The sequence below is a fragment of the Emys orbicularis genome, chromosome 1 (assembly GCF_028017835.1).
Source record: "Emys orbicularis isolate rEmyOrb1 chromosome 1, rEmyOrb1.hap1, whole genome shotgun sequence".
Classification (NCBI taxonomy): Eukaryota; Metazoa; Chordata; order Testudines; family Emydidae; genus Emys; species Emys orbicularis.
Genome location: NC_088683.1, coordinates 304,716,584 through 304,733,347, shown reverse-complemented (window position 1 = coordinate 304,733,347; position 16,764 = coordinate 304,716,584). Strand labels below are relative to the sequence as shown.

Genomic DNA, 16,764 nt, shown 5'->3' with positions numbered 1-16,764 from the left:
ATCACCAATGACTTCACCCAGTAACTTGAGGCTTCTAGAAAATTCTTTCCCTCTTATTGTTACTTAATAGACAACTAGATTCTTGATTTCTCTTCCCTCTTAACTTTCTAATACAACTAGAAACCCCCAAAAAAACACATTAAGTTGGGGATCATCTGTAAACTTTTTTCACAATTTTGGATTGGCCTCAAATAGACTATTTCTGTACTTGTTCAAGTGGGATGCATGTGGATGAGTATTTGAGGGGATCATTCTAAGAACAGAGGAGAGATGTTTACCATCTTTGGGAACAGTTAAATGGAAGTGGTGAAGAAGCCTGAAAGCTGAATACTAGTGTTGCTGGCACAGAGGTGCCCGAGGCAAAGCAACAGGGGTTCGTTGCCCGGCGTGCTTCGCGCCAATAAACACACCGGGGTGGAGAAACAATCAAAGGTTTATTTGAGATCTCAAAGTGGTGCAAGGAGACAGGCAAATCTCAAATCGAGCACACAGAACAAAGCAGCTTCTCTCTTCTTATACTTTACAATCAAGCCCCCCCCCCCACTCCCCCTCCCCGCTCTACCGAAGACATGTTCATACATTTAAGCCGTTAAGTCATTCTAGGGCTATAAATCTAGCTTGTTAGTAACATTCCTCTAAACAATCATTGGGTCTTATTTACTCTAGTTTACCACCTCTCCTCCAGCTAGAAACATGCAAACCTCATCATTATTGCTTAGGACCTGGTTATAAGCAAGGTCGTAATAGGTAACTGGCTATTTACACATTCCAATTCCTGTCCTTGGCTCTTAAGGCCACTTAGAATTAAACATGGAAGAACAGAGTTTAAACATGGAAGAACTCTGGTTCATATATAGGCCTAATGATGTCATCAGTTCCCTCCTTTGAGAATACTCAACAAACTTTTGGCTGAGTTTTCTCATATTCTGTAGACAAGATACGATTGAGTGCCATGGAGCTGGGGTTCTCAATGAGAGGGTATGCTGGGATTTCTAGGGAACGGGGGGCACAAAGCTTACGGAGGAGCAATTTAAAACAAGCAATCAGGAGGAGGGTGACTAGGCACAGTACCACACCTGTGAGGAGGAGACGCACAAGGCTATTTCCCAGTCCTCCTAGGTTGGGCAACCAACTCCAAAGGGAATCGAAACCTGTGGGTTCCCTTTCCTGAGCCTTCCACTGCTCAAAAGCCTGTTCGGCTGACAGGACGTGCTTGTTAATGTCCTGTGAGTTTTCTGGGACATAAGTACAACATTCACTCCCAATAAGGGCACACACTCCGCCCTGGGAGGCTAAAACATAATCTAAGGCCTGTCTGTTTTGCAGGGACAGCAACCGGAGCTGGTAAAGCTCTGAATTAAGGCTTTTCTCTATGGCCAAGGTCTCATTGGCATACTTGGTGAGAAACACAGAGAGCCTACGATAAAATTGAGCCAGTCGTCCCACCCCATAGGATGGGAGAAAGATCATACCCAATCTGTCTCCTTCTGTAATGGGCTCTGGGGTGGCATACAAAGATCTATGCTGCCTAGGGCGGCCAGGGGGCAGTTTAGGGAAAACACGAAGGGGAGGGGCAAGATATCCTAGGTAGCAGCTTCCATACCACCGATGCGGCAGCCACTTATAGGCAGAGGTACCGCAAATATAAAAGGAGTGGCCATTCCCTACCAAGCCATTATAACCGCTACTCCACTTATTTGCTTGTCTGGCATTCAACGATCCGAGCCAGGCGGTAGAGTTGGATTTGCCTTTAACATAGACAGGGATGGAAGTGTCACTGTCAGGGGATAAATAATACTGACAGGTGCTATTCCCAGCAAACCAGGTGTGATTGCTGGACTTAAACTGTCGATAGCACACCAAACCAGGGGCCACTGGCCGCAACCTAATAGGGGAAGGGATATACGTTGAGTTGGCCTGCGGCTTCCAGGGGTCGTCCCTTAACGCATACTGGGACTCAATGGTACAGTTCTGTGACAAGGGGGTACCTGAGACATTTTTCCCCTCTACTGAACCATCCCCAACAGATATCTGACCAATTCTTGGGAACTACCCTCCAGGATAACCCTGCAGCGTGGTGCGGGATTTGGGAGCATACCCAGCAGTTGGAGAGGTTAAACTCTTGGGCAAAGCAAACCTTCAGGGACTCATATGTATTTGTCTCTAAGTTAGTAGGGATTCCTTTCCATCCCGCATGCGCCGGGGGGAAACGGGAGTTAACAAGAGGAGTGTCTCTATGGCAAAGAGCACCACTGTGGCAGACCCTAGACCTGAACCCATATTGGGCAGGTGACCCTAGGGCCTAACAATCACAATTCCCCAAATACCCACAAAATAACAATTACCAATAGCAAGCAGATTAAAAACAACAGGGACCAGGCCACCAGGTTAGGCCGGCCCTGTGAAAATAAACACAACCAACGCTCAGAGGTCTCGCGGGGAGTGCGCTGTGACTGTCCAAAGAGAGCACAGGGCATTCCCAGCAGACACTATTGTCGCCTGAATAACAGCTTAAGTCCCAGATCGTCGCTGGCAGTCTTCTCTGCAGGCTGGACGGTCCACCGTTCAGGAGCAGGCACTGCTTTCAGGCGAGAGTGATGAATCCAGTTCTTGTGTCCCTCAACCTTTGCCGCTGTATGGGAGACCAGCAGGACGGTGTGAGGTCCCTTCCACTTCTCTTGGAGAGGCTCGTCCTTCCAGGTCCGAACGAGTACGGAGTCACCTGGCTGCAAGGAGTGGATCGGGGCATCCAGCGGGAGAGGCTGCAAATCTTTGGTATACCTGTGGAGAGAACAAAGAACAGCAGACAGAGAGCACATGTACTGAGATAAGAAGCCACACCCCATTTCCCACTCCCCTGCCAGAACCGGTGTACCATTCATAGGCCATGCCCTTCCAAACATAATCTCGAAGGGACTGAGCCCTAACCTGCCCTTAGGGAGAGCGCGAATGCGGAGCAAAACAAGGGGCAAAGCATCAGGCCACTTAAGGGAAGCCTCTTGGCAAACCTTTGAGAGGTGCCGCTTAAGAGTCTGATTTGTACGCTCCACTACCCCACTGGCCTGCGGTCGCCATGGCGTGTGAAGCTTCCAGGGGATCTGTAGGGCATCTGATATCTTCTGAACGACTTGGGATGTGAAGTGTGTTCCATTGTCAGATTCCATCCACTGGGGGAGCCCGAAGCGAGGAATGATCTCCTTGACAAATTTGAGAGCCACTGTCTTGGCAGTGTTGTTACGACATGGAAAGGCCTCAGGCCATCCGCTGAATCGATCCACCAAGACAAGGAGGTATCTGAATCCTTGGGTCCGGGGGAACTCAGTAAAATCTATTTGCCAAACCAGTCCCGGGCCTGGGGTAGGCTCCAGAGTGGCTGGCAACACTGACACTCCAGGTCGAGGGTTGTTCTTCTGGCAGACTAAACATTCAGCCTGCACCTGGGAGGCCAGAGGCCTAAGTCCAGAGGTTAAAAAATATTTACCCATTAGCTGAGAGAGAGCCTCTCTTCCTGCGTGAGTGGTTTGATGTAGCCGCTGCAACACCGGCCGAATTAGGCCCTTTGGTAATAGGATCTTTCCTTCCAGAGAGTGGAACCACCCCTCTTTTTCCTGGAGACCGAGCCTGCCTGCCAGGTTCCTTTCTTCGCCAGAGTACTGAGGGGTCGGGAGCTCCCCCACTGATGGGATGAGGGCATGCATATGGGCATCTTCAGCTTCCAGTGGTTCCAGGGTAGCAGCTCGCTTGGCCTCCCTATCCGCTCTAGCATTACCTCTGGCCACATCCTGCTCTTCCTTCTGATGAGCCTTGCAGTGTACCACTGCTACTGCTGAGGGGAGCTGCACCGCTTCTAACAGCCGGAGAATCTGGGATCCATGTTTGACAGGAGAGCTTTGAGCTGTCAACATTCCTCGTTGCTTCCATAGACCAGCATGGGCGTGTAGTACTCCAAAGGCATATCTGGAATCAGTAAAAATGTTAACTCTTTTCCCTTTTGACAGTTCAAGTGCATGGGTTAAGGCTACCAATTCAGCCAGCTGGGCTGATGTCCCAGCAGGTAAACCCTCTGCTTCCACAGTTTCGTGGACAGATACAACAGCATAGCCAGCCCTCCTTTGCCCATTTACAACTGTACTACTGCCGTCCGTATACCACTCATAATCAGCATTCAGGAGGGGTTGATCTTTTAAGTCTGGGCGGCTGGAGTATTGAGCATCTATGACCTCCAAACAGTCGTGTTCCTGCTCCTCTGTCTCCGGTAACAAGGTAGCTGGGTTAAGGGAGGGACAGGTCTGTAAGGTAACTTCAGGATTTTCTACAAGCTTTGCCTGATACCGAGCAACCCGAGCCTGGGTAAGCCAGAGACCACCCTTAGTATCCAGCAGGGCTTGAACCATATGGGGAGTATACACTTGCACAGTTCCCCCCAGTGTCAGTTTCTCAGCTTCCCCAAGCACTAAGGCAGTTGCTGCGACCGCTTGCAAACATGCTGGCCATCCCTTAGCAACTTGATCCAGCTGTTTAGAGAAATATGCCACAGGACGTTTCCAGGTGCCTAATAACTGAGTAAGCACTCCCAGGGCCACACCTTTTCTTTCATGCACATACAATTGGAATGGCTTAGTGAGGTCGGGCAAACCAAGGGCTGGGGCTTCCATCAGTTTCCTTTTTAAAACCTTAAATGCTTTGTCGGCTTCTGAGGACCAGTAAAAGGGGTCATGATCCGCTCCCTTAACACATTCATACAAGGGTTTAGCCCACAGTCCAAACTCTGGGATCCAAATCCTACAGAAGCCTGCCATACCCAGAAATGCCCTGAGCCGTTTACGATTGCTTGGGATAGGAATTTGGCAGATAGCTTCCTTTCTTTCATTTGAAAGCTGACGTTCCCCCTGCCTTATGTAAAATCCTAAGTAGAGTACTTCTGGAAGGGCAATTTGAGCCTTACTCTGTGCTACCCGATATCCTCGGAGTCCAACAAAGTTCAGGAGACTCACAGTGGCTTTAAGGCAAGAGGTTAGACTCACAGCAGCAATTAACAAGTCATCCACATATTGCAGGAGGAGGACTTTGTCCTCGTTGTCCCACTCCTCCAAGTCTCTAGCCAGGGCCTGGCTGAAAAGGGTGGGGGAATTTTTAAATCCCTGGGCCAGCACTGTCCAGCAAAACTGCTTTCTAACCCTCCTTCTGTCCTCCCACTCAAAGGAGAAAATCTCCTGAGACTGGGGGTCAACCGGAATCGTGAAGAAAGCATCTTTTAAATCCAGGACTGAAAAATGGGTGTACTGCCCCCCTATAGAGGCCAACAATGTATACGGATTGGGAACAAGGGGGTGTAGAGTCTTAACCCGCTCATTAACTGCCCTCAGGTCCTGGACCAGCCGATATGTACCATTGGGCTTTTGTACAGGCAAGATAGGAGTGTTCCAAGCTGACTGGCATTCTCGAAGTACCCCGCACTTTAGGAACTGGTCTATAGTTTCCTGCAGTCCCTCTCTGGCTTCCTTTTTGATTGGATACTGCTTGATTCGCACTGGACCTTTTCCTGGCAAAAGCTGAACAGTAATAGGAGTATGATGGGCTGCCTTTCCTGGGATCCCTGATGCCCATACCAGAGGAAAAACCCGCTTCTCCCAGTGACTCCACTCTGGGGCTTGCATAGCTGAGGGCTCAATTGCAAGTGTCATTATCCAGGCATTCTCTGGGGGTAAGGTGAGGCTTATTTCATCTTGAGTGAAATGCAGGGTGGCACCTAAGCGACAAAGCAGGTCCCATCCCAATAGAGGCGTTGGACAATCGGGGAGGTAAACCAGTCTGTGAGATAGAGTTCTGTTCCCCAAAGCACATTCCGCTGGGGCATATACTGGGCACTTAGTTCCTTTCCCTGTTGCTCCCACCACAGTGAGGGAATCTGCCACAGGCAGCTGAAGGGGTTGGTTTACAGCAGTTCGTGCAGCTCCAGAGTCTATTAAAAAGTCTATGTCTGAATCTCCCACCCGCATTTTTACTCGGGGTTCCGGGGGCAGGATAGTCCGTCTCCCCTGACACCCCTATTCTTGATCCTCTGCTGCCATCATAGGGGTACCTTCCCTTTCAGGGCTCTCATTTTTCCAATGTCCCTCCTTTCGGCATATGGCACACTGATTGCGACCCAGACGCCTTTCCTGTAAGCCAGGGCGCCCACGTCCTCTCATTCCCCGGCCTCTTCCACCTTCCTGAAATCTTCCCCTGCCACCAGCCTGTACTGCTGCAACCATCATTTTCACTTGCCTCTTTTCCTTTTCTCCTTCCCTAAGGCTGTAAGCCCTGTTTGCAGTTTCCAGAATTTGTGCCATTGTCATGCCCATCAAATCCTCCTTTTTCTGCAGTTTCCTTTTAATATCAGGGGCAGCACGGCTGGTAAAGATACCCTTTATAATTGCCTCAGTAGCCTGATCATCGGGGTTTGCATTAGTAGTTTGCCTGATGGTATCCCGAATACGCTGCAGAAAAGCAACCGGACTCTCTTTTGGCTCCTGTACTAGCTCATATGGCTTAGCCCAATTGTTATGTCGGACAGCTGAGTGTCGGAGACCATGTAATAGGAGCTCCTTGTATACAGTGAGAAGGGTGAAATCCGCCGGCACATTGGGATTCCACTGGGGGTCTGCTGTAGGGACCTGAGCTGCAGCAACAGGGACGTTTGCTGCATCTGCCTCATGTCTACGCTGTGCCTCCTCCCGTGCCTTAGACACAACCTGATTTCGCTCCACCTCAGACAGCAGGGTCCGCATAAGGACATTACAGTCATCCCAGTCAGGCTTATGACTAGCCAGACACCCTTCAAAAACCGAGATAAACTTGCTTGGATTCGTAGAGAATTCTCCTGCCTGTGTCTTAAAAGCTGCCAGATCCACCGGATTAAAAGGCACATGGGTGTAAACCTGCATTGTAGTGGCTCGGCGATTATCTGCTCCAGGACGGGCTATCCGAGTCTCAGTAATCAATGGATAAAATCCCACCGAAGGGGCAATCTCTGGGACCTGAGGCACCCTGTCTTTATATGGTGGGGGTGTTGGAGCCGAAGGGGACACCGACTCTGCCATTACAACCGGGGGAGGGTTCTGGGGACTAACAGTAGTTACTACCGAACCTGTCGGAGTCAAATTACACCTTTGCAAAAGATCTGATCTATTTCTTAACAACATAAACAACTGTACATACATATGTTCATTCCATTTACCCGTTCGCTGACAAAACAAAAGCAATTGAAGGATCGTATTATAATTAAGTGATCCCTCCGGTGGCCACCTTTCCTGGTCCTCTAGCTGATATTGAGGCCAGTCTACTGTACAGAATCTTTTCAGTTTACTTTTAATCAACGGATCTGATCCAAACACTTTCCAGTTCACCAGAATGCATTCTAAGGGTGTACACCTTGCCCTGCCTGCAGTACTCTGCCCCTGCCCCATATTAGGGAGACTCTGGGCGTCCCCAAGTCAAAACAGGTAGACACTGGGCGTCCCCAGGTCAAGACAGATAAAGTCCCCACTGGACTGTTCCTACCTTATCCACAGGACCGGTTCCCCACCGTCGCCCGCAGCTGCTTCTCCACTACTCAAGCGCGTTGCACCGTTGTGCCCTCCGGGGTCGAGCAAACCACGTCTCCGCCGAGGCCCCCGATGAAGTCACCGGTGCGCGCTGGGCGTCGGTCGTCGCCGTAGTCCGTCGGCCTCCAAGAGGGGTCCGGGCAAGGCTAAATTTCAGCCTCGAGCCCACCCAGGGACGCCAAGACTGTTGCTGGCACAGAGGTGCCCGAGGCAAAGCAACAGGGGTTCGTTGCCCGGCGTGCTTCGCGCCAATAAACACACCGGGGTGGAGAAACAATCAAAGGTTTATTTGAGATCTCAAAGTGGTGCAAGGAGACAGGCAAATCTCAAATCGAGCACACAGAACAAAGCAGCTTCTCTCTTCTTATACTTTACAATCAAGCCCCCCCCCCCACTCCCCCTCCCCGCTCTACCGAAGACATGTTCATACATTTAAGCCGTTAAGTCATTCTAGGGCTATAAATCTAGCTTGTTAGTAACATTCCTCTAAACAATCATTGGGTCTTATTTACTCTAGTTTACCACCTCTCCTCCAGCTAGAAACATGCAAACCTCATCATTATTGCTTAGGACCTGGTTATAAGCAAGGTCGTAATAGGTAACTGGCTATTTACACATTCCAATTCCTGTCCTTGGCTCTTAAGGCCACTTAGAATTAAACATGGAAGAACAGAGTTTAAACATGGAAGAACTCTGGTTCATATATAGGCCTAATGATGTCATCACTAGATTTGGGTCAGTTCAAACTTAATTTGACTTGCTAACTGAACTACTAATCAGTTCTAAGTGTATTAAATCTAGCCCAACAAAGCTGGGGAGTTAATTATGTAATTAAACACTAATATCAAACATAGTATAATTGGTTTAAAGGAGTCCTGACACTTAATACTGTATCTAGTCTTCTATATTTAAGAATCAAAACAAACCAGTTCCACTGTTGCAAGTTTGCCCTTTATGCATCGTCATGACAAGTAATAGTACCCATGTTTAGAGCAGTAGATTTGAGATACTGAAATGTTGTGTATTCAATCTCTTCTAGATGTGGATACTTCTTTTACTATTTGGATTAAAAGATGCGAAGAAACACTAAACAGTAAGAGTGGCTTCATTTATTTTACACTTATTTTGATATTTGCCCTGCTTTTAAACATTTTTTCAAAATCTGAAATCTTTATAGCACTTGCCTTTGTTTACAATAAACTACTAGATGCTCCAATTGTTTCTGTGAGGATCAGTGTCCCAAGACTGTTTTTACTTAAATTTTATAAATGTTTCTTTAGATTTTTGAAGGGAAAAATCCATGCCAGAATCAGTCATGCAAATGGGAAAAGTACCTATTTCAAGTTCAGACTTTGAGAACAAAAATCCAGATATTTCAGAAACTTTCATAGTTGTAATGCAAATCTTGTGTTGGTAAATGCTGCCAATGAACATAATCTTAAATAAATCCAATTTATATTAGGAGCCACTCAGTTTTGACTCCATATGCTGCCCTTGTGTAGAAGTACGTGGAGACCAACTTAATGTAAGAGCTCTGTAGTGATGTTGGAGCATGTCTTGCACTCTGTACCCCAGAATAGAAGCTTGCAAGATTGATAGGTGCGAGGCTGGAAAAAAACAATGGAGAGTTAGAGATTTGGGCCTCCAGTTCTCTGAAGTCTGTTTCCTTCGTCAAAAGAACCATTCTCATCTATCTATCTGTGACACCATGATAAAGCAGCAATAGCCATGCTCCTACTAGTTGCTGGCACCAGCTGTGATCTGGAGTAGTAATGTAGTGTTCAATGAGAGAGCACTGTCTGAAGCAGTGGTCACCTTTGTACTAATTCTTCGTGTGGGTTGGCCAGTCTGACAGAGAGCATGCAACTTAGTGCAGCTTTTCCCACACTTTGGCACAACCTACTTTTCCTAAGTTGCCTAGGGGCTTCATAGATGTGTCGGCTGTGAATACGAAGGAGTAGCTCATAAGGCTACTTTCTCCTCCACTGTGACTTTATCTGCAGACTTATTCCCTTCAGAGTGTGTACTGGGAAAGAAAGATCAGTGGGGGCAGTATGAGTTGATATTAATTTAACAAACGGCAGAGGAACATAACTTTTTTTTGTCAGTCTGGTACTTATCCTTTATATCTAGGGCCCTACCAAATTCACAGTACATTTTGGTTATTTTCATGGTCATAGGATTTTAAAAATCGTAAATTTCATGATTTCAGCTATTTAAATCTGAAATTTCACGGTGTTGTAATTGTAGGGGTCCTGATCCGAAAAGGAGTTGTGGGGTGGTCGCAAGGTTATTGTAGGTGGGAATGTGGTACTGCTACTCTTACTTCTGCACTGTTGCTGGCGCTGCCTTCAGAGCTGGGCAGCTGCTGGCTGGGAGCCCAGCTCTGAAGGCAGAGCCGCCGCCAGCAGCAGGGCAGAAGGAGGGCATGGTATGGTATTGCCATCCTTACTTCTGCGCTGCTGCTGGTGGGGCGGTGCCTTCAAAGCTGGGCGCATGGCCAATAGCCGCTGTTCTCTGGATGCCCAGCTCTGAAGTCAGCGCAGAAGTAAAGGTGGCAATATTGCAATTTCCCTAAAATAACCCTGTGGATCCCCTCCTGCAACTCGTTTTGGGTCAGGACCCCCAATTTGAGAAATGCTGGTCTCCTCCTTGAAATCCCTATAGCATAGGGTAAAAGCACACAAAAGACCAGATTTCATGGGGGGAATGGACCAGATTTCATGGTTCGTGATGCGTTTTTCATAAGCATGAATTTGGTAGGGCCCTATTTATATCATATAAAGATGGCCTCAAGATTTTTTTTCCAGTGGCTTCTCTTTTGCTGAAGAAATAACAAGAATATCAAGTCTTGGCTGTCTTGATTTTGCTGGAGGAACACTTTGAAGGACTATGGTTGGAGTTTTTTCCATTTCCGAAGGGGAGAGGATGTCATGTCATATGCCACACCAAGCTTTTCTTCCAAGTGTTGAGCTTGTTCTTGTCCCTGTTTACTCAGTTAGCCTAAACACCTTCCTCCCCCTCAGCTGTTCATGTTTTAGTCATCTTGTGATGTCATTTTACTGATTCTCCAGAGGATTTTCTAGCAAAAATAGAATTCAGAACATGGTATTATTAATGTTAGTAAAGCAGAGTTTTTAAAAAAAATCTTTGAAGCACCCTCGTGCATTATAAAGAAGCAAAAAGCAGTGATTTTTTTTTTTTTTTTTTTGCTTTGCTATTCACTTCTTGAAAGGGGGCCCAACCTTAAATATCTCTAAATTAGAATTTCTGGCCATTTTTTTTTTTTTTAAGATTTCTATGGAAAAAATTCTCATAGTATGGTATTGCACAGTTAAGGTTGCCCAAATAACCTTAACTCTTCTTTAGTTAAATGTCATCACTCTCTTCTGTGAAACTAGAGTCCTTATCAGAATTATCTTACAAACTTGAGCATGAATGTCCAGTGTATGGATAACAAGGTACAAACTACTGTAGAAGATCTTAAACCAAAGCTTTAGGTGCTGATTTGTCAAAGCCTTCATATCATAACAGAAGTCTGTTACATCTTCATTTGTTAGGAACTATTGATCAGAAGGTGCGATCATTCTGTTAATCAGAACATACTTTTGTGTTGCAGTTGTCCTTTCGCATGACTTTTGAAATTAAATCCCTAGATACAAATAGTGTTATGATACAAATACAGAATCTCTCTGAATAGTTGAAGAAAGTTGAAAGAAGCAAATCTGCCTTGTACATTAAACATGTTGCTTGTCTGAAAAATGCAACTTGTTTTTGTCCCTACAGCAGGATCACAGACTGAAATGGTAAGGCTTTTTTTTAACATACTTGCTCCTTACTGTTAATTGTGGCACTAAACAAGAGCATGCTTTGAGACTTGACTTAGTTGCTTCATATTAACAGGCTCTAAAACTAACCTAAATCTTCCTACTACATAGCATTTTTTGTGGGGGGTTAACTTTAGACTAAAGTCCTGCTCTTTGTTGATGTCAGGCTTATGGAGAGTCTTACAAAGGATTAAACAAGTACACAGTTCTAGCAGTTATATCAACGTGCATAAGTTTTATAATAAAGCAAATCTATTTTTTCCTTTGCACAATTGATGATTAATCTTGCAAGATTAATCAATTCCACTTAAGCATTCTAATTGCTTTTAATTGTAATTTATTAAGTGCCTCAAAAGTGCTTGAACTGTTACTTAAGCAGATTTTTATTCTGTTGACGCTCTAGTTCATTTTTCAGTTGCCTGTTTCTACTATGTGCCATGGTAAAACCTTTGAACTTGTGTCTCTAGAAATAGTATCAAAGTCTGAGATGGCGTTGGAAACTTATTTTGGTCCTTGAGACTGTTGCTCTCAAACTACCCCCAACTTATGCATATCGAAAATAGGTACTATGTGGAAAGTCTGACAGGAGTAGTGTTATACACAAGGACAATAGCCTTGTGGTTAAAAGCAAAAGATTGGAAGTCAAGAACTCTGGGTTACATTCCCAGCTCTACTGTAGATTTCCTTTGTGATTTTAGGTTAGCCATTTAACCATTGTGTGTTTTGTTAGCTGCAAAATGGGTGTAATACTTGCTGCCTGAGAAGGTGGCTGAATTGAGAATTTGAATTACTATTTATAAAGCACTTAGATTTCAGAACATTCCAGTCACTTGTGACTTCAGAGCATTCCAGTTGTTTATTTTTCTCCCATCTAAAGATTTCAAGCTCTTTTGTGCTGGTCCTACATAAATGGTTATGGGACTAATCAGGAGATTTGTTTTCAAAATGTTTGTTTAACTTAGTTAATGCACTGTGCATCAAGAGGAGAAAAAGGCAATTTAGTTAATGTACAGTGTGTGTATATATTGCATTATGAAGGTTTCTTTGAAAAGTACATCATGATACAGTGAACTATACTAATTTAACTTTTAAATGTCTTTCAAATGTCATGTGCCACAATCAGACTACAGAACAGCAAACTCAGCCATCAAAAATCAAGTAAGTCTTTTTTAGCTTTATTACACTTTACATAATTTAACAATCATTTTATATAGCATATGTATTTGTAGCAAGCTGTTATTCCAAATTGTAAATTTAGTCTGTTCTATAATGCACAAGTTAAAACTAAATTCTGTACACTGGATCAGATATGTTTGCTGATTGTGTTTATGGTTTGGATTTGTGTAAATACCGAATCTTCTCTGAAGCAGTAAGGAGCCATAATGTATCATAAACTTCAAACTGTTTAACCTGGTGGTATAAAAGATATATTATTAGTTTATTTAGATATGCTTAGTGTGCATGTCCACTGAGTATAAGCGTCAGAATCTTCAGAAGCCCAGATGCAATGACTTTGTTTAGTATGTCAACACTAAACTCCCCAACCCGTCCTCTCAGAAAATGTATTGGTAGATCGGCTTTTCAGTATGTCCTAAAAAGTCCATGTACACAGGCTATTGTCAGGCCAAGAACTCTCCACTGAAGATGCTCAGCTCACAGAACATATCTAGGGATTTGGGATTAGGTATCCCAACTGATGTTCAACTGGGGCAAAATATACTGCCTCTCAGTTGTATCTACCTTAGGTATTGCTTAGGCATCAGAGCAGAGAGATTCCTATATATGATTCATACAATATAAATTGATGAAAAAGTGAACTCTGTAGTAATAGTTGACAGATACTTGTTCCCTAATATTAAGTATAGGGTGAAACTGGTAAGCTTAGCTACCACTGTGGTAATTGATGACTGACTGCTACATTTTGCTTGTAATAAAATGGCTTTGGGTCATTCTCTTTGCATTTTAAGGTTTAAGCCAGACCTCATGACCATAGGCTATGGGTATCATAGGCTGGGGAGAGGCTGTGCCTCCCCAAACAGCTTGACATGGCCCTACCCCCAGGCCGCCTCCTGCAGTTTCCGGCACTCTTCCATGGCCCAGGCTGGCTCTGTCTGGGGCTGGGGAGAGCCGGCCTGTTGCCGACTCGGGGCAGCACCGCCTGGGACTGGGGGCGCTGGCAGGGGCGGCTCCAGGCACCAGTGCAGCAAGCGCGTGCCTGGGGCGGGAAGCCGCGGGGGGTGGCCTGCTGGTCGCTGTGAGGGCGGCAGGCAGGCGGCTTTCGGCGGCATGCCTGCGGGAGGTCCGCCGGTCCCGCGGTGTCGGCGGCGGGGACGCCGATGGCGCGGCACTGGCGGACCTCCCGCAGGCATGCTGCCGAATCCGCGTGACCAGTGGGCCGCCCGCAGGCGCGCCGCCGAAAGCCGTCTGACTGCCGTGCTTGGGGCGGCAAAAAACAGAGAGCTGCCCCTGGGCCCTAGGACAGTGCTGCCTGGCACTCCAGGGTTGGGGGCCGTGATGGGGGTGCTCTGGGCTCCTGCAGGGGAGGGGCTGGGGGCTAGCCTCCCCCAGCGGCCTGTTCACCAGCTGCCCATGCTTATGACTTACTGTCTCAAAAATGACTTCAGTTCTGAAGAGGCTAAATAGGAAGTCTAATGGTGAAAAAACACAGAGCACTAGAAGTCTAAGAACTGCAGTCTTAGAGGGATGCTGTCCATTTGTCTAAGCCCCCAAATTTTACCTTAATTTGCCCTCTTCTGGAGTAAGTTCTGTGCAGCCAGTTGCACTCAGTCCTCTGTCCCTTTTGTTTTGTTTTACCTTCCACCACTCAAGCCACCCAGCCTGCTCTCTTGCTACATAACTGTTCTTCCTCTAAATGCTTCAAGGGATTCAGAAGGTGGCAGCAGATCTTTTAAGAAGCACTTTCCTTCAAACAATTTACTTGAAATTCAGGCTCAATTAACCCTTCAAAGGAATAAGTGTTATCTAGCATCTAGAGCAGGGAATGCACTCTAGATCTTCTGGGTTCTGTTGCTAATGCTAGATCAAAGTTAGGATCAGAAGACTTGCCTATATGTGGGTTAATATATCATGTTCATAAGGTGCTTTTAGATCCTTGAATGAAAAACACAACAGAAGTGCAAAATAGTATTGTGATACTTGGCAATAAGTAGATTTTTGAAGACTTAATTGTGTAAATTAGTTATTTAGATTTTTGCTTCTTGGTAGAGCAGTTGTAAATTTTTTCTGTTCCACTAACAGTTCTTGTTTGCTCAAGTGCATTGATCTAACTGTTGGGAAAGAAGGGGAAAACTACTCATTACTTCATTCTGCTTGCTTAACCTCAGCCTTTTGTGCTATGTAAATTCAAAACAATTAACACAAAACCCTATAATGTTACTGTGCTCTACAATACTTGAGTTTTCTCTCACTGTGGTTCACTTACATGTTTTTGAACCCTGTGCAAGAAAACTTAGTTTTGATGTCCTTCTCTTTTTAAAGGTATGACTGGTACCAAACAGAATCTCAAGTAATCGTAACTCTCATGATCAAGAACGCACAGAAGGATGAGATCCGTGTACAATTTTCTGAGAAAGAGGTGATTACATTATTAGTTTACTAAAAAATAACTTCTTAGTTGATATGCATCTCTATCTTTCAGGACATCTATTTGCTGATACAGACATTCTGTATCGCATCATTCAGTCCATTCAGTTGCCCTGAAAAAGGCAGAATAAAGTACAACTTTCTACAAGAATGTTAAGGGAGAACGTGGTGTAAAGAGCATATTGGTGTTTTACTTCCCATGCTTTTGGTATCCTCAGATCTATCCTGACAATCATGACATGAGGTAACCAGTTTAAATGAAGCATTTCAATCTAGCATAATTATATTTGTGTTTAGTATATTACTGGCACCATATTAATCTTGGTTTCTCTTATTCTGACAGCAGACATGGGTTTGTGTTGCTTAACTGTTAATTCTTGGTGAACAAAACCATACATATTCAGTTAGTATCTGCTTTAAATAGTCAAGATTACATGCACACATCTTGCTTCATAAGTAAATGTTTGAAATAGGTGGGAAGAGGAAAGCTGCATAATCTTTCTGTGTTCCATTGTTAATGATTTGCTATCTTCTTATTGTCATGCAACACTTTCCTAAAGAATGCAGATCAAACTGATGAGATAACAGGCTTTTTGAGTAGCTAGTTGGTGGCTAGGAACAACAATCTCCTATTTATTTTTTTAGTGCACTTTGAAATCACTGTTGAATAATGCAGTAAGAAGTAGTGCAGTTTGAAATTCCTGTCTTGTGCTTGACATTTCATTAAAACATTCCAAGTGAAGGGTCATTAATTTAATCACTAAAAGTTGTCAGTGGAGGATTAAAATTAATGCTAGGATGGAAAATTGCAGCTAGTGTACTCTGTGGTCATCACAAAGATATGTTTATCTGTTAACAGCTGAATGCATTGGTGAGACTTCCATCAGGAGAAGACTACAACTTACAGCTTGTTCTTCTGCATTCCATAGTACCAGAGCAAAGTACATTTAAAGTGCTCTCAACAAAGGTAAGCTTTTAAAGTGTAAATTATTTCTTTGAATATTTCTGATGTTGAAAACATTTCTGCTCTTTTGTCTTGTGTTCCTATGACAGTCATAATGACTAGCTTTTTTCATACAGAATTGTTTTTTTCAAGGGGCCCTTCAGGCAACAGAAGACTTTAAACAGACATGTAAATATCAGAAGCTAGCAAAATCTAAGATAGCTTTTACTGAAGTGCAAATGACTTCATTTATAAAGTGTGGATGTTTTTACCTGCCACTAGAAAAAGACTGCTATGGTGCTCATCTCTTTATACATTCATAATCTCCAAATTATAAACTTCTTATACAACCTTTCCTAAACTTTTAGGAGTTAAAGGTTGCTTGTCATTCAAGGCAACTTTGCTATATCTACATAAACAAGTTGTCAGACTTGACTTAAAACCTAAGTGTCGCAGTAATTTAGGCATTCTTAATATAGCCTTTCTTCAGATGACTGCTGGCAAAAAATTGCCATGCAGTTAACTCTTGGATGCTTTTCACGAATCCATGCTATACTTGAAACAGTGTTTATCTCTGGAGATATTTAAGAGTAGGTTAGATAAATGTCTATCAGGGATAGTATTTGGTCCTGCCATGAGGGCAGGGGACTGGACTCGATGACCTCTCGTGGTCCCTTCCAGCCCTAGAATCTATGAATTTAAGCACTTGAAGGCAGCATGATTTTTCAGCATCTTTGATAAATCTCCGTATAAGAGACAAGGAGGTAGTCTATGCAGTATTGGGTATAACTGAGGCCCTTGATTT

General features: G+C 44.6%; 1 protein-coding gene across 1 annotated transcript in view; it reads left to right on the top strand.

Annotated features, from left to right (window-relative positions):
* SUGT1 (SGT1 homolog, MIS12 kinetochore complex assembly cochaperone) overlaps positions 1–16,764 on the top strand; it is a 58,265-nt gene that overhangs the window by 11,452 nt on the left and 30,049 nt on the right. Inside the window, exons 6-10 of the mRNA XM_065405137.1 lie at positions 8,626–8,679; positions 11,373–11,392; positions 12,537–12,571; positions 14,912–15,008; positions 15,876–15,983. Of these exons, the coding sequence (XP_065261209.1) occupies positions 8,626–8,679; positions 11,373–11,392; positions 12,537–12,571; positions 14,912–15,008; positions 15,876–15,983 (314 nt within the window). The remainder of the gene's footprint in view (positions 1–8,625; positions 8,680–11,372; positions 11,393–12,536; positions 12,572–14,911; positions 15,009–15,875; positions 15,984–16,764) is intronic.